Source organism: Manis pentadactyla, chromosome 4 (genome assembly GCF_030020395.1).
Source record: "Manis pentadactyla isolate mManPen7 chromosome 4, mManPen7.hap1, whole genome shotgun sequence".
In the NCBI taxonomy this organism is placed as follows: domain Eukaryota; kingdom Metazoa; phylum Chordata; class Mammalia; order Pholidota; family Manidae; genus Manis; species Manis pentadactyla.
Genome location: NC_080022.1, coordinates 63,290,138 through 63,313,219, shown reverse-complemented (window position 1 = coordinate 63,313,219; position 23,082 = coordinate 63,290,138). Strand labels below are relative to the sequence as shown.

At 36.4% G+C, this 23,082-nt stretch overlaps 1 protein-coding gene across 2 annotated transcripts in view; it reads left to right on the top strand.

Moving 5' to 3' along the window:
* SLC44A5 (solute carrier family 44 member 5) overlaps positions 1–23,082 on the top strand; it is a 359,709-nt gene that overhangs the window by 289,460 nt on the left and 47,167 nt on the right. For both annotated transcript variants that reach the window (XM_036890289.2, XM_036890288.2), the window contains exon 4: positions 3,967–4,051. In XM_036890289.2, coding sequence (XP_036746184.1) covers positions 3,967–4,051 — 85 coding nt within the window. The remainder of the gene's footprint in view (positions 1–3,966; positions 4,052–23,082) is intronic.

Below are 23,082 nucleotides of genomic sequence, written 5' to 3'. Positions count from 1 at the left end.
TAAAAGTAAATGTGATTAATATAAGAAAGAAATCCATGATAACATATCCCCCCAAAAAGTCTGGAAGAAAAAAGACACTGTGAATCTCTATATATTTTTTCTTTTTGTTATTTTTAAAAGCATGAATAAACATGAAGTCAGTGTCTCTCAGATGAAGCAGTACCACTGCCTCGGGCAGGGGTTGGGGGTACCTTTCAGAAAATTTGAGTTAACTTTTTGATTGTCACAATGTTTGGGGAGGGTGCTCTTGGCATTTAGTGGGTGGGAGCCAGGAAAGGTAGATGTCTTGAAATATCTGGGACAATTCTGCACAACCAAGAATTGCCCCAATTCCTGCCTGACTTTTCCATATCCCACTCCTATAGATGACAATTTGTTTTTAAATATTTGAATCTAGAGCTTCTATTTTAAAATTACAAATGTTATTTTTTTCATGGATTCCAAAAATACCAAAGGAATTTGAAGAAAGATTATACTTTGCTGGGGGAGTTTACTAAAATTTGTCCATTTAGGAAAAAGTCATATCATTGACCTCACCACTTGTATTATTTGAGTCTTCTACCCAATACATCTGTATCTTCCTACATTTATAGTCATTACATTCATTGAGTCTATCTATAGGTGCAAGCAGCTGACTTATTTCACTGTCTTCTAGTTTAGTTACATTCTAGCATTGCATATTAATGTACATACTATTTAATTATAAATTATTTCCTTATTTCCAATTTACATTACAGTTAGGGCATGTTATTGATTTTTTAAAAGAAATTATATGTGTGGGTGAGTTATGTTATCTGTGAATACTATTTCAGGATTATAAAAGGAGCATTATAAGATCTTTATTATAAAAAGAATGTGCTGGGTAAAATGGTGTTGGAGAAGGACCGACATACAAATCTGTGGTGTGGCGGCACTAATCACCTTGTATGAGAAGCCCTTAATATTTGCAGGGGAATATTCTAGAACAGATCTGTCCATGAGAAATATGATGTGACTCACATATGTATCATTAAATTTTCTAGTAGACATATTTAAGAGAATAAAAAACAGGTGAAATTAATTTTAATAATGTTTTATTTAACTATAATTAAATATTATCATTTCAAATATACTCAGTATAAAATTATCAATGAGCCATTTACATTCTTGTTTATATGATCTTTAAAATATGATGTATATTTTGTACTTATAGCATGTCTCAGTTCACATAAGCCATGTTTAAGTGCTCAGTAGACATATGTGGCAGGAGCCTACCGTACTGGACAGCATAGGTCTAGAAGTTCTATGAATAGAGAAATTCCAAGAAAAGGAGTAAAATGTGAGAAGTCCCTTCCTTTTATTGGACAAAATGGCTGCTGCTGCGCATCTCTTTTCCCTCCTTGGTTTTTGCTCCAGTGGAGGTGTGGTGAGATGTGGATTTGACAGAGAAGATAAAGAAAACTAGAAAACCTTGCCCAAGATGACTTGGTTGAACTGGCCCTTGCAGCTTTCAGCTCAAAGACGTGACATTCCAGCTCAAACACAGACCATCTGCTGTGCAACTTCTGCACCAGAGTCTGTATGAGCTTGAGAAGTAAATAAAACTGAACTGCAGTTATCTATAAAATTTAGGTGAAATAATACCAACCTCATAGTTATTGTGAGATGCAAATAAGACAATGGGTGTAATATATTTAGATTAGTACTTGACACATGGTAAAAATTTAATAAATTGAAGCTTCTATTATTATATTAGACCCCCAATCTCATTAGTTCCTCGATCTGTAGTTCCTTCCCTGCTCCTGGCCACCTGTCCAAACCATTCTTTCAGTCTTTTCCAGTGCTGCCTCTTCTCTAAGCCTTCTGCATACTGAATTCTCTGCTTTTCATGGCTTTCTTGAGAACGCTGACATGAAATATACTGGTATTGATTTCTGGCACAGGACATGCAGTGGTTATTTAGTAAATTCTTTGATCAATGGATCAATGAAAAGGGGAAAAAAAACCAGAGCAGATGCTGCTGATGCTCCACCCCACATCCCCTCAGCCCTTCTGAGCTTCCCTGTAGCCGGTGGGCAGTTTTACCATGTTCACTGCCCACCTTGTTCTACGCGGTTCCTCAGAGGGTACCCAGGAGTCTGGCATCCCCGCTGCCGGCAACAGTATCCCGCTCCTTAACATGCCCTTCCAGTCTCACTTCCCTCGCTCCTCCTTAAGCTTCCTAGAATCACCTCTCAAAGTAACCTACCTGCCTCAAAGACCTTGTCTCAGTGTTTGGTTTTGGGGAAACCCAAATAAGACAGGAACTAACTACCGAGTCCATTAGTATATCAAGCACCTTCTTAGGCATCCAACTTTGATCTTCTTTCATATTCTTAACATGTTAATGGAGCTAGGTATTATCATACCCATTTAACAGTAGCAAATTAGAAAGCAAGACTAAAACAATTAAGTAACTTGTTCAGAGTTACAACTACATTAAATAGCAAACCTAGCAATTCAAAGTGCCACTTCTGAATTAATAATTGTATGGAAAAGGAATAATGCATTTCAGGGTAAAGTTTAAAGAATAAATTACACAAAATAAAGTCAGGTAAGATTATTTCTCTTTCTTAGTTTTAGCCAAAATGTGACAAACTAAGATATAAAAACAGAATATAATAGAATAGTGTCTTGAGACATTGTACATTGCCTGCTTAGATGTCATTTAAATGACTTATTTATAGTCCACTTTTTTATTCTGGGAAATGAAGATGGGAAGATATGGCAGCAGAGAGCTGCCCAAATGAGTCAGATTTCATAAGAAGGTATTAGAAGATTAAACCAATTTGGCCTCTATGACATTGAAGAAAGAATTAGACAAAGGAGACTTTTCTGGGTGCGTAGATAATAAAAGGAAAGACTTGGATGAATGAGAAAAAATATTGAGGAAAATTTCTCTTGCATATTAAAATTCTCCTTCAGAATTCATTTTTTTTTATCTTCCCAAGTCACACAGGCCATGTACATAAGGGTGATTCAGTTATAACATGAACTGTCAAATCCAATAAATGTGGGTAAGGAGATAGCTATGCAAATGTTAAAGGAAGCAAAGGACAGAGACGTGTTTTCCTTATGCAGAGGCAAGCATGGCAAGCGTTAGATGACTAGTGCGGTTCCTAGATTTTTAGGAACTATATTAATCATATTTGAGAAGTTAGATACATTCAGTTAGGATTAGGGAGTATTACCCAATTTAACTAATGCCTGTTACTTTCTGTCGTTCTATTGTCTAGCTGTTTAAGCCAAGTTTATAATTCTTGGAAAATAAGTGTGATGAGTATGAGGTACAGCCCAGTGTCTACACAGAAGACAGAATGAAGTCTTCAGTTTTCAGGAAGTTTGAGAATACTTGATATTTACTATAGTAAGCATTGAGATGCCAGACAAAATGTATTTTTTGTATTGCCTTTTTTATGTATTGCATCTGAAGTTGACAATGTTTGCCTTTATAGTGTCACATGAAATCATAAAGAGCTAGTCAATTTGAATTGAACATTACAGTTTCATCCCTTTGAATTTTTTAATGATTTTCACGTATGTGTAACCCAAAAGAATTACATCATCACATTTACTGTAAGTTTATTAGCTCTACTGTGAAGTCATTTAGTCTTGAGCACCAGAAACAGTGACTTCTAGCCAGCCAGACATTTGCAGTGTGCCCTCTAATTCACATTTTATTAAATGTCATTTTCTAAGTGCATTACCTCAGGTTTTGGCTACAATCCAGATGAATCCTGAGAGATTAAAAGAAATGTGCTTTCTGGCTGATTCATCCATATTTTATTTTACTTTTCATTAAGAAATTACTCTCTGAAAAAAATCAATAATCCTCTGTGGCTGAGGGGAGAGGTTGGTGGGTTGCAGAGGTGCATTCTAATTTCTCAAATCAGATTGCCTTTAGCCAGCTGTGGCTGATAGAATGTTTATCCTTTCTTGTTCCTGCAGCTTGGGTACATGGTGACCCCAGGAGAGTGGCCTATCCTACAGACAGCACAGGCCACTTTTGTGGCCAGAAGGGCACCCCCAATGAGTGAGTATGGCCACCTTTGCTTTGTTTGATTTTATTATCTAAGATGGAACCTAGAAATCACTTTTACCTTGATCCTACTAGACGTCATAAAAAGATTGAAATTCACGAAGGAGGCCTTCCCTCAGCTTTTCCTAGGGACAGTTTATAAGCAGTTGGGAAGTTTTTTTACAATATGACTTAAGACAAGATGTCTTGTTATGCAGCATTTCATTAGAACATATGAAGACTCTACTTAGAAAAAATGTAATTATAATGGATGAATTGGATCACTGACTTTACAAGAAGCCATATTTTTTAAACGCCTCATGTAATGGGCTATTGGAAGGCTGAGTTCTTGAGTGACTGCTGAAAGCCTGACGGTGCAGTTGTTAGAACTGTTTTTGCCACAGTTGTCTACTGATTTTCATCTTTCAAAGCGAGAGGCACACCCAGAAGGCTTCAGAATGGTAGGCTTTTCAAGGCAATTTAGCTGCAGCGGACGTGACCCTGAGTAGCTGAAGCAAACAAGAGAGAATGTTCACCTGGATTCCTTTCAAATCTAATCTGAAAGCAAGATTTCTGAAAGCAAGTGTTTTATTTGTTTGCCTTAAGAAAACAAAACAAAACAAAAATATACATCTCACATTTTTAGAAAATTTTTTCTCCTTCCTCACAGGTCCATTTCTCTTTTTGGGCAATACCTATATTTCTACTAAATCTCCTGGTTCTTCCCAACCAATTCAGTTTCTGTAAAAGCTGGTATTGAATAAATAAAAAATCCTAAGCAACAACTACCATCCCCACGACCAAAAACACAAAGAAACAAGGCTCAGAAAATTTCCAGTGTTCCCTGTGTTGCCTACCCTTAACTGTGGAGCTTATGATTCCAAGAGATATACAGATTAAAAAGAAAATAGATTCAGGAAAGGGTTAACAAAATTCCCAGAGTAGAATTATTACAGTCAAGACAAACTAGAAATTTGGTGGGAAAAACAAATCCTTAATCATGTCAGGTGGATTTTATGGCAGACAACTTGACTCCTACAAAAAGTCCTTGTTGCCTATTAGAGACTGGACTAAATTCTGATATAGAGTAGTAATTCTTATTTTAACCTCAGTAACTCAGAAAATCCTAGACATTGCCAACAAAAGCTTCACACTATGAAGAACAAAGAAAACACTACATGGTAAAAAAAAAAATCGTACAAATCTCTAGTTCTATAAAATAGGCTATTTTTAAAAGGGCCTCTGTAACAATGTTTTCCAGACCTAAGCCAATGACCCACTTCCAACAAAAATGGGATACCACAAATTTCAGTACATAAAGATCACTCAAGATAATCCTAGTGCACAACAGACATGTTCATTAAAGTATTACTTATAATTACAGTATGTTGGAAACTGTACAAATATCCAGCAGCATTTGGATAATGGTAAATTGTGGCCCATTCGTTGAATGAAATACAATGGAGCCATTAAAAATTATGCTCATGTTTCCAAGAATTTATTCTGTTGATTTTTTTCTAGTTTCTGGATTTTGTGTCATGATTATAACTGCCTTCCTCCTCCTGAAAATAATACTTGCCTATATTTCTTTAGTATTTTTATGGTTTTCTTTTTTATATTTGTAATTCTAATCCACTTGGAATTTATTTTTGTATGTGGAATGAAGTAGGAATCAAAATTTCTTTTTTTCTAATTGGGAAGCCAATGATCTCAGAACAGTTTTTCAACAAAGTATTGTTTTTCTCCTCTACCATAAATGTTATATAACAAATTCTTTTATTTATTTCTGAACTATCTATGTTTTTCCAATGTATTTATTTATTTAATTAAGGTATCATTGAAACACAATCTTATGAAGGTTTCACATGAACAACATTGTGGTTTCAACATTCACCCATATTATCAAGTCCGCCCTCCCCCACTCCACTGTAGTCACTGTCCATCAGCGTAGTAAGATGTTATAGAGTTATTACTGTCTTCTCCATGCTATACTGCCTTCCCTGGGACCTACCTATATTGTGAGTGCTAACTATAATTCCCCTAATCCCCTCTCCCTCCCTACCACTCACCCTCCCCAACCCCTTCCCTTTGGTAACCACTAGTCCCTTCTTGGAATCGAAGTCTGCTGCTGTTTCATTCTTTCAGTTTTGCTTTGTTGTACTCCACAAATGAGGGAAATCATTTGGTACTGATCTTTCTACACCTGGCTTATTTCACTGAGCATAATACCCTCTAGCTCCATCTATGTTGTAGCAAATGGTAGAATTTGTTTTCTCTTTATGGCCAAATAATATTCCACTGTGTATATGCACCACATCTTCTTTATCCATTCATCTACTGATGGACACTGAGGTTGCTTCCATATCTTGGCTACTGTAAATAGTGCAGCAATAAACACAGGGGTGCAAATGTCTTTTTGAATCAGGGATCTTGTTCTCTTCCACATCTATTGAGATGATCATGTGGTTTTTGTCCTTCTTTTTGTTGATGTGCTGTATATGATGTTGATTGATTTTCAAATATTGTACCATCCCTGCATCCCTGGAATAAATCCCACTTGGTCATGATGGATGATCTTTTTGATGCATTTTTGAATTTGGTTTGCTAATATTTTGTTGAGTATTTTTGCATCTATGTTCATCAAGGATATTGGTCTGTAATTTTCTTTTTTTGTGGTGTCTTTGCCTGGTTTGGGTATTAGAGGGATGCTGGCTTCATAGAATGAGTTTGGAAGTATTTCCTCCTCTTCTACTTTTTTGGAAAACATTGAGGAGGATGAATATTAAATCTCTAAATGTGTGGTAAAAATCAGTGGTGAAGCCATCTGGTCCAGGAGTTTTGTTCTTAGGTCGTTTTTTGATTACTAATTCAATTTCATTGCTGGTAATAGGTCTGTTCAGATTTTCTGTTTCTTCCTGGGTCAGTCTTAGGAGGTTGTATTTTTCTAGAAAGTTTTTATTTGGTCATTGATCCATTGATTATTTAGGAGCATGTTGTTAAGCCTCATAGTGTTTGTGGTCCTTTTTTCTTTGCATAATTTATTTCTAGTTTTGTACCTATGTGGTCTGAGAAGCTTGTTAGCACAATTTCAATATTTACTGAGGCTGTTTTTGTGGCCTAGTATGTGATCTATTCTGCAAAAAGTTTCCATGTACACTTATGAAGAATGTGTATCCTGCTGCTTTTGGGTGTAGAGTTCTGTAGATGTCTGTTAGGTCCATCTGTACTAATGTGTTTTTCAGTGTCTCTGTCTCCTTACTCATTTTCTGTCTGGTTGATCTATCTTTTGGTGTGAGTGGTGTGTTGAAGTCTCCTAAAATGAATGCATTACATTCTATTTCCCCCTTTAATTCTATTAGTATTTGTTTCACATATTTAGGTGCTCTTGTATTGGGCGCATAGATATTTATAATGGTTATATCCTCTTGTTGGATTGACTGCATTATCATTATGTAGTGTCCTTCTTTGTCTCTAGTTACATTCTTTGTTTTGAAATCTATTTTGTCTGATATCAGTACTGTAACTCCTGCTTTTTTCTCCCTATTAGTTGCATGAAATATCTTTTTCCATTCCTTCACTTTTTCTATATGTCTTTGGGCTTGAAGTGAATCTCTTATAGGCAGCATATAGATGGGTCTTGTTTCTTGATTCATTCTGTAACTTTATATCTTTTGATTGGTGCTTTCAGTCCATTTACATTTAGGGTGATTATCGATAGATATGTACTTATTGCCTTTGTAGGCTTTAGATTTGTGGTTACCAAGGGTTCAAGGGCAGCCTCCTTACTATCTAACAGTCTGTCTTAACTGGCTTTTTATGCTATTTCAAACACAACCTGAAGGTTCTTTTTTTTCCTCCCTTCTTTTTCTTCCACCCCCACTCTTTGTATGTTAGGTGTCATTCTCTGTACTCTTCATGTATCCCTTGACTGACTTTGTGGTTAGTTGATTTAATTTTGCATTTGCTTAGTAATTAATTGTTATACATCCTTTACAATGGTTTTATTTTCTCTGGTGACAGCTATTTAGCCTTAGGAACACTTGCATCTAGAACAGTCCCCTTAAGATACACTGTGGAGATGGTTTGTGGGTGGTAAATGCCCTCAACTTTTGCTTATTTGGAAATTGTTTAATCCCTGCTTCAAATTAAATTTGGGTAGACTATTCTTGGTTCAAGGCCCTTTTGTTTCATTGCATTAACTATATCATACAACTCCCTTCTGACCTGTAAGGTTTCTTCTGAGAAGTCTGCTGATAGCCTGATGGTCTTTCTTTTTAAATGATGTTTTCTCTCTCTGGCTGCTTTCAATACTCTTTTCTTGTCCTTGGTCTTTGCCATTTTAATTATTATATGTCTTGGTATTGTCTTCATAAGGTCCCTTGGGTTGGGAGATCTCTACACTTCCACAACTTGAGAGACTATTTCCTTCCCAAGATTGGGGAATTTTCCAACAATTATTTCCTCAAAGAGATTTTCTATCCCTTTTTCTCTCTCTTCTTCTTCTAGTACTCCTACAGTGCGAATATTGTTCCTTTTGGATTGATTGCACAGTTTTCTTATTATTCTTTCATTCCTAGTGATCCTTTTTTTCTCTCTGTGCCTCAGCTTCTTTGTATTCCTGTTCTCTAATTTCTATTTCATTTACCATCTCCTCTACCTCCTCTATTGTACTTTTAAATTCATCCATTGTATGTTTCATTTCAGATACTGTATTTTTCAAAGTTCCTTTCTTTCATGAAGTCCTCCATGAGATCTTGAATATTTTTCTGTAGCTCAATGAGCATATTTATAATTTTTATTTTGAAATCTTTATCAAGAAGATTGATGCTTTCAGGTTCACTTAGCCCTCTTTCTGGTGTCCTGTATTTTTGTTTGTACAAAATTTTTTTTGCCTATTCATTTTTTCAGTGATTGCTATGGAGTAATAACTTTGTTTAGGTGGTGCCCTCTAGTGCCCAGAAACTCTACTCTCTGAAACTGCCGAGCACCTGTAGCAATGGCAGGGGTCTCAGGTGTGTGGAACTGGCTTGTGCTGGGAGGAAAGAGCTCTTACCTGCTTCCTGGCTGTAGTGCCTGCCCCCACTGCCTTTTTCAGTAGGCTGAGTGCATATGGAGGAGCCTCTGTGCTATGCCCCTTTAGCTGCCATAGGTGGGGCCACCCTCAGACTGGCCTGGCACAATGGCAGGGGGCACCAGGTGTGCAGGACTGGTGCCTGCCAGGAGGAAGGACTGCAGGCTGTGTATTTCAGTGAGAGGCCTCAGGGCTGTGTTGCTAGCCAGGGGTATGGAGCGTCTTAAACTCCTGAGAGTTCCCAGCCTTCTGGGCTGAGTGTGCTGGGATGATTTCGTCTACCTGCCCTTTCTCCTGAACAGTGAGCTCTATGTAATCTTTGCCTCTTTAGTGCCCCTCTCACTGTTAGGAAGTCTTTCAAAGTGTCCACCTTTCTTTTGTCCATGGGGGCCAGTTTTGTGTCCATGTTCTCCACAAGTGGCTGGAATTTCAGTTTTTCTGAGTATTCCACCTGTATTTTCTTTCCAACCCTGTTAATCTCCAGAGCACCATGTAATGTGGGTTCATGCTCCCAGAGCAGATCTCCAGGGCTAGCTGTTTAGCAGTCCTGGGCTTCTACTCTCTCCCCACTCCATTTCTCTTCCAACTACCTGTGGGCTGGAGTATGAGGAGGGCTTGAATACCACTGGATGTGGCTTTGCTATTTTACACTTTTCGGTGATGTCTTCTCTTTTGCCTGGATATAGGCAGTCTGTTCTGCAGTCTTCAGGTTGCTCTTTCAGGATTAGTTGTATTTGTTGTATTTTTGTGTTGTATGTGGTTTTGGAAGGAGGTTTCTGCCTTACTTCTCATACTGCCATCTTTTTCCCTCCAGTTTATATCTTTAAATGCCAATTGTTTTAATTTTTGTAATATATGTACATTAATATGAAAATTTAACATGAAAGATACTTCAAGTAGTTCTTAAAATTTTTAATAGGAAGTGAAAATACTTATGAAAATATCAGATTTTAATCCTCAAAACAGTGTGGGACTATCATAAAATTAGACAGAAAGAAATAAATACAATTACAAATATCAATTTTGAATGTGATAAAGATGGGGTTTCAAGTAATATCAAAAGGAGGAATTACTATGAAATAAATGATACTGAGGTAACTAAAATATATTCATAAAAAAATAAAATTGGATATTTATCTCATATATTAGACCAAATTGATTACTGAAACATTCTAGCTTTTGTATATAAAATATACAACTGAAAAGTAGCAGAAGAAAATGAAGGGGTATATATATATATTGAATTATGTAGTAAAGAAACCTTTTGTAAACATGACATCAAAACCAGAAAATTTAACAGAAATGTTTAAGTATGTTACCATGCAAAGTAAATCCACCTTAACCTACTATATACAAAGTTAAAAGATAAGTGGCAATCAAGGAAAATAAATATATTCAACACATATATCTGACATTAAGTCAATAGCTTATTATATGAATTGGTTTATAAAATCAAAAAATGAAAGATGATCATTCAAAATAAAAGTTTTCAAAAATCATAAATAATATATTATATATCATAAACATAATATAATGGCCAATAGTAATAGTGTTGCTTAACCACAGTTTAAAAATACAAATTAATAAAGACATATTATTTTTGCTTATTAAGTTGTCAAATAAATTTAAAAGATTAAGATTTCCATTGTTGACTACTGGTGGTAGTGAAATATAATATTCATCACACTTTATGAAATATTTATCATATTTGTATATTCTTTTTGATTTAGAAGTTTTCTTCCTGGAAACTTATCTAATGGAAATTTGCATAAAGTTTCCCATTATAGTTACTATGAAACAATAATAATAAAATGGATTCAGTCTAAATGTCTATCAATAGGAGAATGGCTAAATGAATTATAATACAGTCATATAGTATTTAATCTTTAAAAATGATCGTGTAGTGGTGTATTTATTGGTGTAGAAATATGCACATGATGTATTGTTAATTCATGAAGTCAGGTTATAAATTGTCATGTATAGTGTAATTCTGTCTCGTGGGTGTGTTTGTGACATGTCACTAACATGTGTATAAAAACACCAATGTATGCAAAGAAAACAGTCTAGAAGGATATATACATGTTTATAGTAATTATTTCTGGGTAATGGGATTGTATTTTTACTTTCATTTGCACATTTATTGAGCCACTATTATATCTGTTTTTTAAAGGTTTAGGTTATAGTGCAAACAAATGGATTCTTGTGTTCATGAAGTTTTAAGTTCACATAGATGGCAATTGTAATGAAGATGTAAACAAACAAGATAATTTCAAATAGTGATAAGTGCTATAAAGGAAAAAACAAAACAGGTGGCCCAAAATAAGATGACTAATAAGCAATGAGCTGTCTTTAGGTTGCAGGGTATGGGATAGCATTTCCATGAGAAGGTAATTTTTGAACTGAAATATGAAGACTAGGAAGAAAACAACCTTGCAAAACCCTAGTAAGATATTTTAAACCAGAGACAAGAACAAAGGTTCTGAGGCAGCACTGAACCCATGAGACTCCAGGAACAAAAGAAGCCTACTAGGAGGCTAGAATAGAAACACAAGGGGAATGGAATGAGTAGCTCTCAGAAACAGGTAGGAGTCAGATTTTGTGGTCTTATATTTAAAGTATTTGGATTATATATATGTGCAGGAAGGCCAAGAAAATGTGTCCAGCAAGAAAATGACATCATCTGTTTTCTATTTTAAAAGACCACTCTTGCTGCTTTTTTATGCCTTCCTGAATTATTTCGTTTGTTCATAATGAAAATGTGTAGAGAAAAATATTAAGCTTTTTTTCATTTGGAAAAGAATTAATGTCACATATGATAGAATAGATTTATGAGTAATTTTTATTTTCTTATTTATCTTAATTTGCATTACAAGTTTCTACCAAAAAACATGTGATACTTGTATATACCTTCCAAACTTTCCAAAAACATAGATCTTAAAAATACATAAACTGAAGCAATGGATTACCTTACTTATAAAACCCTCAACAAAAGAATATATAAAACATTTTGTTAACACAGACTCTGGAGTCAAATTCTGTCTTTACTTCCTTCCATCACTGACCTTTAGACATGGATACAACCCTTCCTCAGCCATAATTGACTCATGATAATGCAAAAGATTAAATGAGAGAACACTAATTAGCAACAAAGTTGCATTTTCATTTCTTTTTACAAAGCACTTTGATATTCAATACTACATCATTTGTTGAGGTTTCCAAAGGGCCAGACACTATGCAAAATCTGGGGATATTCCAGAAATAAGACACAGAGTTTTCTTCAGGGATCTCTCAGTCTTCATGGATATAAATGATACATCCATGGATTCCAGAGAGAATTTCAGTCCAAGATGGCAATATAGAAGGCTCCTAAACTCACTTCCTCCCATAGAAACACCAAATCTATAGCTACACAGAAAGCAATTCCATCTGAAAGAAATCCAGAAATTAGCTGAGTGACTTCTACTTATCAGGTGAACAAGAAAATACCCACATCAAAATGGATAGGAAAGTCTGAGATAAAACCTCACCATTAACACCCCTGCTCCTCAACATGGTGCCATACATTTGGGAGATAATCTTCAAATCCCAGTTTCTTCCTGAGGAGTGAAAGGTTTAGACCCCATATGTAGTGCCCCAACTTTTAAGACTCCTACTTGAGGGACAGGCCCCAAAACACCTAGATATGCAAGCAAACAGAGTTTCCATCCTTGAGACCCATAAGACTAGAAGTAAACAAAGAAAAGTCCTTATTGGGCTTGCAAGAACTCGCTGTGTCTATCCCCCAGAAATCAACTCAAAGGCAGTAGATAGAAACACCCATCTCCTATCTTTCTCTGAAAAAAGCCTATTTATGTACTTCAAAAACTGCTGCCTGGGCTGCCTGGGTTATAGCTTGCACACATCTAGGAGATGAATGGGATCCTTCCCAGAGACTAGGAAGGCCAGTGGGCAGTATCTCTGTGTTCTCTCTCTGGCTTGCTGTCTACCTGGAAGAAGCTTGTGCACCACCCCAGCTTTTACCACTGCCACCCAGGAGACATACCACTTGATTGCCTGGCTCTGGTGGCCAATGGGTCTTGTATTCACCAGTCCCACATACCTGTAGCAAATCAACTAACACTTCTTAACTGGCTATCCCTTCAGCACTCAGTGCAGAAGAAGCAGACAGAAATGAGCACCTCCAGTGTCTTCCTGAAAGAGGAGGTGGGTCAAAGAAAAAATTTACATGCCTTACAATCTATCTGAGGGCCTGAATTCCAATAGTTTGCACATAGATGCTGACTGAAATCCTCCCTTTTGAAACACTGACAAGTCTTGGCACTAATCAACTATTAGGAACCATTATGAACAAATATGTCAACGTAGATAAGCAAAAAGGTTTGTGATACAACTAATTGCTGGAGCCAACTTGAGTAATAAGCTTCACCTATAGACCATTCTGTCAGGCTGAGAGAGATGGCTGTCTTAACCTAATGCACAGAAAACAACACAAAAAGTCAAGCAAATGAAGAAACAGAGGAATATGTTCCAAACCAAACAGATAAATCTCCAGATGCAGACTTTAATGAATTGATTAAATAATTGCAAAATAAAGGTCATTAAGATATTCACCAAGGTCAGGAGAACAATGCATAAACAAAGTGAACAATTCAACAAAGAGAGAGAAAATATAAGAAAATGTCAACAGAAATCATAGATCTGAAGAATATGAAAATGAACTGAAAAATTCAAAAGAGGGGTACAGCAGCAGACTAGATAAGCAAAAGAAAGAATCACTGAACTCAAAGACAGAGCAGTGGAATTCACCAATTAGAAGAGCACAAAGAAAAAAGAATGGAACAAGTAAAGATAGCTTAAGGTACTTATGGGACAACACCAAGTGGACCAATATTTGCATTATAGGAGTCCTAAAAGGAGAAGAAAGAGTGAAGGGGCAAAAGCTTATTCAAAGAAATAATGGCTGAAAAGATCCCTAATGTGAGGAAACAGACATCCAGATCCAGGAAGCGCACACAGATTCCAAAAAAGATGAATCCGAAGAGACCCACACCAAGAAACATTAGAATTAAACTGTCAAAAGTTAAAGACAATCAGAGAATCTTAAAAGCAACAAGGGAGAAACAACTTTTACATGCAAGAGAAACCTCCATAAGACTATCAGCAGACTTCTCAACAGAAACTGCAGACCAGAAGGAAGTGGAATGATATATTCAAAGTTTTGAAAGAATAAAAAAAAAAAAAACTGCTAACCAAGAATACTCTACTTGAAAAAGTTATCCTTCAGAATTGAAGGAGAGATCAAGAGTTCTCCAAACAAGCAAAAGTTGAAAGAGTCCATCACCTCTAGACTGGCCTTACAAGAAATGTCAAAAGCACTTCTTTAAGCTGAAATGACAATTAGTAATAGGAAAACATTTGAAAGCATAAATCTCACTGGTAAAGTGAATATATAATTAAATTTGGATTACTCTAATGCTGTAATGTGGTTGGTAAATCACTTATAAATCTAGTATGAAGTTTAAAAGAAAAAAGCAGTAAAAAACAAAAATACCATTTGACCCAGGAATTCCACTCCTAGGAATTTACCCTAAGAATGCAGCAGCCCAGTTTGAAAAAGACAGATGCACCCCTATGTTTATCGCAGCACTATTCACAATAGGCAAGAAATGGAGGCAATCTACATGTCCATCAGTATATGAATGGATAAAGAAGATGTGGTACATATACACAATGGGCTATTATTCAGCCATAAGAACAAAACAAATCCTACTATTTACAACAACATGGATGGAGCTAGAGGGCATTATGCTCAGTGAAATAAGCCAGGTGGGAAAAGACACATATCAAATGATTTCACTCATCTGTGGAGAATAAGAACAAAGTAAAAAACTGAAGAAACAAAATAGCAGCAGACTCACAGAACCCAAGAAGGGACTAACAGTTACCAAAGGGAACGGAACTGGGGAAGATGGGCAGGAAGGGAGGGATAAGGGGCATTACGATTAGCAGACGTAATGTAGGGGGGTCACGGGGAGGGCTGTACAACACAGAGAAGTCAAGTAGTGATTTTATAGCATCTTACTGCGCTGATGGACAGTGACTGTAATGGGGTATGTGGTGGGGACTTGATGATGGGGGTAGTCTAGTAACCATAATGTTGCTCATGTAATTGTAGATTAATGATACCAAAAAAAATAACTATATTAACTGCAAAAACTTAATGGGTATACATGGTAAAAAGATGTAAATTATGACATCAAAGAGATAAATTAGGGGAGAGTAAAAAAGTATAACTTTAGCATGTATTTGATTTACCAGCTGAAAATGACTGTTATGAATATAATGTCTTATAATGTTTTATGTAAGCCTTGTGGTAACCACAAGTGACCTGTAGTAGCTACACAAAATATAAAGGAATCTAAGCCTCTTACTACAGAAAATCATCAAGTCACAAAGGAAGAGAGCAAGAGGAACAAAAGAATTACAAAACACCAATAGCAATGAACAAAATAGCAATAATAAGTCCTACATGTTAATAATTTATTTATATATACATGGACAAAATTATATAATCCTAAATTTGAGTTTCTGATTTAATGAAGAAAAACAACTGTCAACTATATGCTACCTACAAGAGACTCCAGGTCTAAAGGCAGACACAGAAGGAAAGTGAAGGGATATAAAAACATGTTTCATACAAATGAAACCAAAAGACAGCCAGGGTAGCTATACTTATATTAGACCAACTAGACTATAAGATAAAAAGTATAATAAGAGACAAAGTTATCATATAATGATAAAGGGGGTCAATCCAACAAGAGGATATAACATTTGTAAATATATATACACTCAATAAAAGCACAGATATATATGTAAAGCAGATATTGGCAGACCTAAAGGGAGAAATAGACAGCAATATAATAATAGTAGAGGACTTCAACATACTACTTTCATCAATGGATAGATCATCCAGACAGAAAATAAGGAAGCATTGGACTTAAATTACATGTTAGACCAAATGGACTTGACATATATTTTCAGAACTTTTCATCCAACAGCAGCAGATTGCACATTCTTCTCAGGTACACATTGAACATTCTCCGGAAATGATCATATGTTGGGACATAAAGCAAGTCTTAATAAAAAAAGAAGATTGAAATCATATCAAGCTTTTACAACCACAATGTTGTGAAATTAGAAATCAGTTACAGGAAAAAACTGGAAAATGCACAAATGTGTAAACATTTAACAACTTGCTACTAAATAATAAGGGGGTCAAAGAAAAAATCAAAAGGAAAATCAGAGTATCTTGAGACAGATGAAAATGGAAATACAACATACAAATTGTATGGGATGCAGCAAAGCAGTTCTAAGAGAAAAGCTTATATTGATAAATGCCTACATTAAGAAACAAGAAGGACCTTAACCTAACTTTGCACCTCAAAGAATTAGAAAAAGAACAAAATAAACCCAAAGTTAGTAAAAGAAGGAAATAACAAAGATCAGAGTGGAAATAAATGAAATAGAGATTAAAATGACAATATAAAAGATCGGTGAAACTAAGAGCTGATTCTTTGAAAAGATAAACAATATAGACAAATTTTTAGCTAGATTTACCAAGAAAAAGAGAGGGGACTCAAATAAAATTAGAAATGGAGGAGGAGATTTTACAACAATACCACACAAATACAAGAGATCATAAGAGACTACTGCAAATAATTATAAACCAACAGATTGGACAACCTAGAAGAAATGGATAAATTCCTAGAAATGTACAACCCACCAAGACTGAATCGTGAAGACAGAAAATCTGTACAGACCAATTACTAGTAAGGAGATTGAATCAGTAATCGAAAACCTCCCAACGAAGAACCAGATGGCTTTAAAAATGTAGAAAAAGTAAAGTTCTTGTTCAGCATCAACTGACTACTAAATGGCAAAAGCAGCCTGTTTTAACCTCAAGTCTAGTGCTCTTAAGGCTGCACATTGATAGAGTTCCAGTGAAATTGGTTTTCTATGTTACATGTTGAATCCAGTCCTAAAAATCTTGAACACAAACTGGTAAAAAATATCATTAAATTAAAAAAAGCACAAATAAATTTGTGCATGGGTGTGCATGAGTATTTTCATTCCAAACAAAATTCATCTATCTGAGCATTTGTAAGCAATGTGAGTACTACAAACAATACAGTCCAGAAAATACTTGTTAGGCTGTGACAATTAGTGTTTGTATTTGTCCATGTCATGATGTACTTTGATTCTCAGCTCTCAAAGATATTCCTTATAACAGCTTAAATTCCATGTTAAATGTTTAGAGATGGTGTGATAGTACTTGGGATGTAGAGTTTAGCCATTTTGTGCTTTGTTTATATGTGCTTAACCAAAAGGATGCTAGGAAAAAACCCTGGGAGCTTTCTAAATGTTGTAACAGGTAAAACAGAGACCTCAAAGGGAAATGGAGTGCTTCTTGATGTGTGTAACTTTCTCTGCCTTTTGAGTTTCAGGGAAGTTATTCATGATTCTTGGATATGGTCCTTTTCTTTGCTGTTTCCACTCAATTGATTTTGATGCCACCTTCTGGTTACTACAAAAACTTTAGTTTATAAAGGTTGTGTTAAAACAACTTTGAACACTGTCTGATGCAGCACAGTTACCAAATTAGACAGATTGAAATACCCATCTTCTTTGCATGGGGTTCAGATGGGGAACAGGAAACATTAAGAGGACAGATCTCTTCCCTTTAAGTTTTGTATCAATTTGGCATCTAAGTGAAGAAATAACAACTTTGTCTTCAATTTACTGAATAACCTCATAAAATTGCAAGGAGATCTGACAAAGCTGTCTAACTGAACACACTACAAGTCCAGATCTAGGACTTGGTTTTATTTTTAAATCTATATCAAAGTAAGCCAAACAGTAATGAAGTATTTATAATAAAAGCAATGGTCTCCTGTCCTAAGTCATCTTACCCACAGTTTCATTCCAGAGACAATCTCTTCTCTCTCTGGCTTTCTTAGCTTGTTGGGGCTGCTATAAAAGAATACCATGGACCGGGTGATGTGTAAACAAGAGAAATTTATTTTCACAGTTCTGGAGTCGGGAAGTCCAAGACCAGGGTGCCGGAGTGGTCAGGCTTTTAGTGAGGGCCAATTTCCTGCTTTGCAGACAGCCGCAATCCTCACTCTGCACCCTCAAATGGAAAAATGAATGAGAGAGCTTTCTGGGTTCTCTTCTATAAGACACTAATCCCTCTAGTGATGGCTCCACCCTCATCACTTCTCATAGGTGCCCCCCTCCAAATACCATCACACTGGGGGTTAGGACTTCAACACATGAATTTTGAGGAGACACAAACATTGAGTCTGTTACACTGGTCCTAGTTCTTCTGGCAGGTTTTTTACGTAACTTTAAATAAATAATCTGCTTATTATTTTATTTTGTGCTTTACTAACTTTACATAGTATTGATTGAGAGACTGCTATGAATAATGAAGTCTTAAATCATTTAGATTATCTCTTTTCCTGATCCTTCTCCTCCCATGTTTGAAGTTAAATTATTACTTTTAGACTTTTGTATAGGTTTGTGACTTTAAATAGTATTCTAATCCCTCTCTTTCTTGTTCTAACTTTTGTCAATGTCTTGACTCCTCTTAATATAAGAGGAGGATTTTATCCTCGCTGCCCTTCTTTCTTTTCTTTTTCATTCCACTTTCTACTTACTGTATTTACCCTTTACATGTTCAAATTTGTTAAAAAAAAGTCAGTTCAGCAACTCTATCAGGATATTCCATGTTACATAGCAGGTTGATTCTTGAAGATGGAAGCATGTTATAACTATGTAAACTTTATTCACTTCCAGGCCATTACATTTTCATTTCTGCTGTGTCATTGATATCAAAGTTAAACCTTACAGTTGATTAGCAGTTTGGCATCATCCTGTATTTATTTTAGTTCGCTTTAACATAAGGCAATGCCATTCTTGTATAATGTTTTGTTTGCCAGCAAGTTTTTCTTGAGTAGTCTATATCAGGACCACATGTTTTTCTACCATCCCAATCACACTATTTTTCAGAGACTCCCCTTCTCTCTGAAGACCTACCTTGGAGAGCTTCTGCCCTTTTATTCCATGCAGGACCTGGGAACTTTTAGGCCTACTGAATAGCTTTAATTCTGGGGCTTCTCTACCTCCTTAGATTGGATCCTGCTTGTAGAGTTGCTGTATTTAGCAAATAAAAACACAACAACATACCCAATTAACTTTTAATTTTAAATAAACAATAAATAACTTTTTCAGTGCAAGTGTGTCCCATGCACTGTTTCCGGTATTCCAAGCTGTTTGCTTTCTTTATCAACACCCTTGTTTTGATGAAGAGCATTCTCAATTATCTTCCTAAGAAAAGGAAGTACAGGAAGTAAGTTTGCTGAGTCCCTGGAAATGTTTTTATTTCCTCTCCTTACAGTTGATGATGGTCTAGTGGTAGAATTGTAACTAGAAAGACACATCCTGTCAGAAATTTGAAGACATTGTCCCACTGTTTCTGGAATCCAGTGTGTCTAATGCCCTGATTCACATGCATTGTGGTGACTTTTTAGTCTTGGAAAGCATTTAAAATCATTTCTTTATTCTTGGTATTGTGAAATCTCACAATTTCATGTGGGTCTTTTCGAAATATTTTTTTTGTTCAGTCCTCTATGGGTCCTTGAGTTCTGAAGAACTAGGACTTTTATCAGCTCTGTAAAATTTTCTTCAGTTATTTCTTTGCTGTTTTCATTCTTTTCATTTTATTGGTTCTTTTTTTGGAACTTGGTTGGTCATATCTTGGACCACCTGGAGTAGTCTCAGTGCCTTTTTTGTGTTTTTTTTTTTCCTTCTGCTTTCCATCTCTGACCTTTTATTCTATGTCCAAGAAGGTTTTTCTCAATTTTTTCTAGTTATTTTGATTTTAAAATATTGGCTATCATATTTTTAATCTCTAAAAGGCCTATTCTTCTCTAATTATTCTTTTTTAATAATATACTGTTTTTGTTTTATGGATAATCTGCTTGAATCACTCTGAAATACTGGGTGTTTTTTAAAGGCCCCTTGTATGCTCTGAATTATTTTTATTTCATCCAGCATCAGTTTTCGTTTACCTTATTCTTTCTATTTCATATTCTGAGCCCTCTAACATTCTTGATGGAACTTGATTATCCAGTCTTACTAAAGAAAGAGCTTGTTTGCCTGTGTGAATTTGCTCTGCTGCTGTGTTAGGAGGTCAGTTTTCCAGTGAGACGGGTGGGGTGATGGGGCTATGCTGGGTGTCAGATTTCACTTCAGTATGAACTGGGGGGAAGTTGGCTGTTAGGCAGGTCTTTCAAAATGTCAGAATACAAAGGCTGGGATAACAAATCCCACAAAAGCCCTTGTTAACCCCAGAGGGTTCATTCAACAAATGATGTCTCAGTTTTTGCCTATTTTTCTTGGATGCTAGAATTCTAAGTGTAAGGGTATGGGAGAAACACAGAGGTGCTGATTTACACTGTAGATCTCTATGTAAACCTTCAATTAATCTCATTTTCAGCCACATTTCTCACTGCCAATTCTGAGTCCAGAGTATTTCATGATTTCTAATAGGCACATCATATCCCACCCTTTTTGTAGACCCTCTGCAGTGTATCATCACTCAACACACTGTTATATGCTTTACATCTTCCAGAAATTGTTCAACCCTCTTGTGCAATTATGAGATCTCATCCTCCACATCCTCAGCTAGAACTGTAAGGTGTATTCCTTTCTGTACTTTTTTTCTTTTATTTCCATGAGTCTAAAGAAAGAAAAGAGATGGACTTAAGCACATGGTACATGGTCTTCAACTAGAGTTTGCAGTTTCTATTTTGTTGTTTCCTGGTAGAAATAGAATTCAAGTTAAGTAATGAGCTACTTCCTCAACCACTTCCATAGACTTGCTCAACTGCAACCATCACCATCTACTTTGTACCTAAGGAATCTGAGGCCCACTAAAGCTTAAGAATATCAAACACAGTGATAAAATGACTATAGAATTGTACCAAAAAACTAAGAAGGATTATAAGATTAAAAAAAAAACTATTCTGGAATTGGCCTCATTCATTCTACCATATTTGATAAGTACCTAGAATGGGCCGAGTACTAAGCTACATGTTGGCAAGGTAGGGATGTAAAGATGAGTAAGGTATAAACCTTACCCTTGAGGATAATCTGGTAAATGACTTGAGTTTATGTAGCATTTTGCAGTTTATAAATCAATTTTTCCTATGAGGGCCTCTTGACACTTACTAATTTACCATTCACAGTTTTAACTACTCCTAAGGGACTTCAGTGATCCATGACATACAATAATTTATTAATTTGCTTAGGTGCAAATTTGAATGGCATGTGCCATGAGGCTGTGGATGATATAGTTGCCGGTGGTAAAAGAGACAAGCTGACTCTTGTGAAATTATGAAGCAGCCTTGTGCATATTGTGGATGAATTTATAAGCAGATTCTTAAGCCATCCAAATTTGATAAGATTACAAATATGAAATGGGTTTACTTTCCCCCTACAATTAATTGCCTTTAACAATGTTCTTTTCAGTCTCTCTTCTTCTCACCTTGACATCTGAGGTAGATTCCACAGCTTCCCGGATACTTTCTGTTGTTAAAAAGTTCAGTGTAGTCCAATTTAAAATTGGAATCTCATTCCTCCAATCCCCCAGCTCAGCTTTGAGCTCTGCAAGGGAACTCGGAGTGGAAGAGAAGGCCTGGCCCGTCTGCTCCCTTTCGGCCCTTCCTCTACTTGTAGCTCTTTCTTTGTGTTTGGGGGACGGAAGCAGGAGGAGTGTCGGCTGCTTTCCTACATGCTGCCCTGTCCCACGTGGCTGTTGCCACACAACTAAGACATAACTAACTAGCCATCTGTACATTTTGTGGACAAAGGCTGGCTCTCTTAAGGAGTACAAGTGGAAATTCTCTCGGGGAGTCCTCACTGAATAGCTAACTCTTCGGTTGGAGAGATCAGCTTTGACTTTTCTTCAGCTCCATCCCTGGTGATCCACCCCCAGTCTCTGTTGTGGGAGGACGTACCATTTGGACTCCACATCTTCCGAGTCAGACTGCTTTAATGCTGCCCTGTTTCTGCTCCACTGGTTTTTCAGCTCACTGGTGCTCTCTTTGAGTCTCATTTCTCCCTCCTAAAATGGGCACAGAGGGCCGACTAGTAAATCTGCCATATAAAAGGTGTTCAAGTGGAAAGTGAGATGCTGGTCTGCCCTTCCTACAGGTACCATCAGTCTCAGAGCCCTGTAATTTGGAATTTGGAAGAGACAATCCACCCTTTCAGTGAGGACAGGAGGGAAAATCTCCTAATTAAGTTATCTGGCCAGCTCTGCTGCCTCCAGTCCCCCAACCTCCCCCAACCTTTTGCTTGTGTAGACAGGGGCAGGAAATGGGTAGAACTGGTGAGTTTCTAGCCCACATTTTTTTTTGTGGAGAGTTTTCTTTATCCTTGGATTTGGATCCTACTTGGTGATTCTGAGTCAGTAGGAAAAGTTTTCATCAGCAGCCTATTGTGCATTTTATGCTATGTATGTAGTCACAGTAATTAACTGAGAACTTGACAAAGTGCAGGGAACACTATTCTTGAATGTTTAGGGCTGTGTTCTCTCAAGGTGTGGCTTATAGACCACCTGAATCTGAATCTACTTGGGAACATAGAGAGGAAATGTGAATTCCTGGGACCCATATCCTGAGATTTACACTCTCAAGGTCAGGAAGGAGTCAGGAATCACGATTTTCAACAAAGCCCCCAAGTTTTACTGATGCATACTAAAATTGGATAACCACTTGTCTCGAGTCTACTGCATATTATTTTGTGTCCTCCCAGCCCCACTTTGAAGTAAGGCTGGTACCATCCCCATTTCACTGATGAGGAAATTAAGATTCAAAAAAGGACCACGGCTTTCCAAATGGCAGAGTAA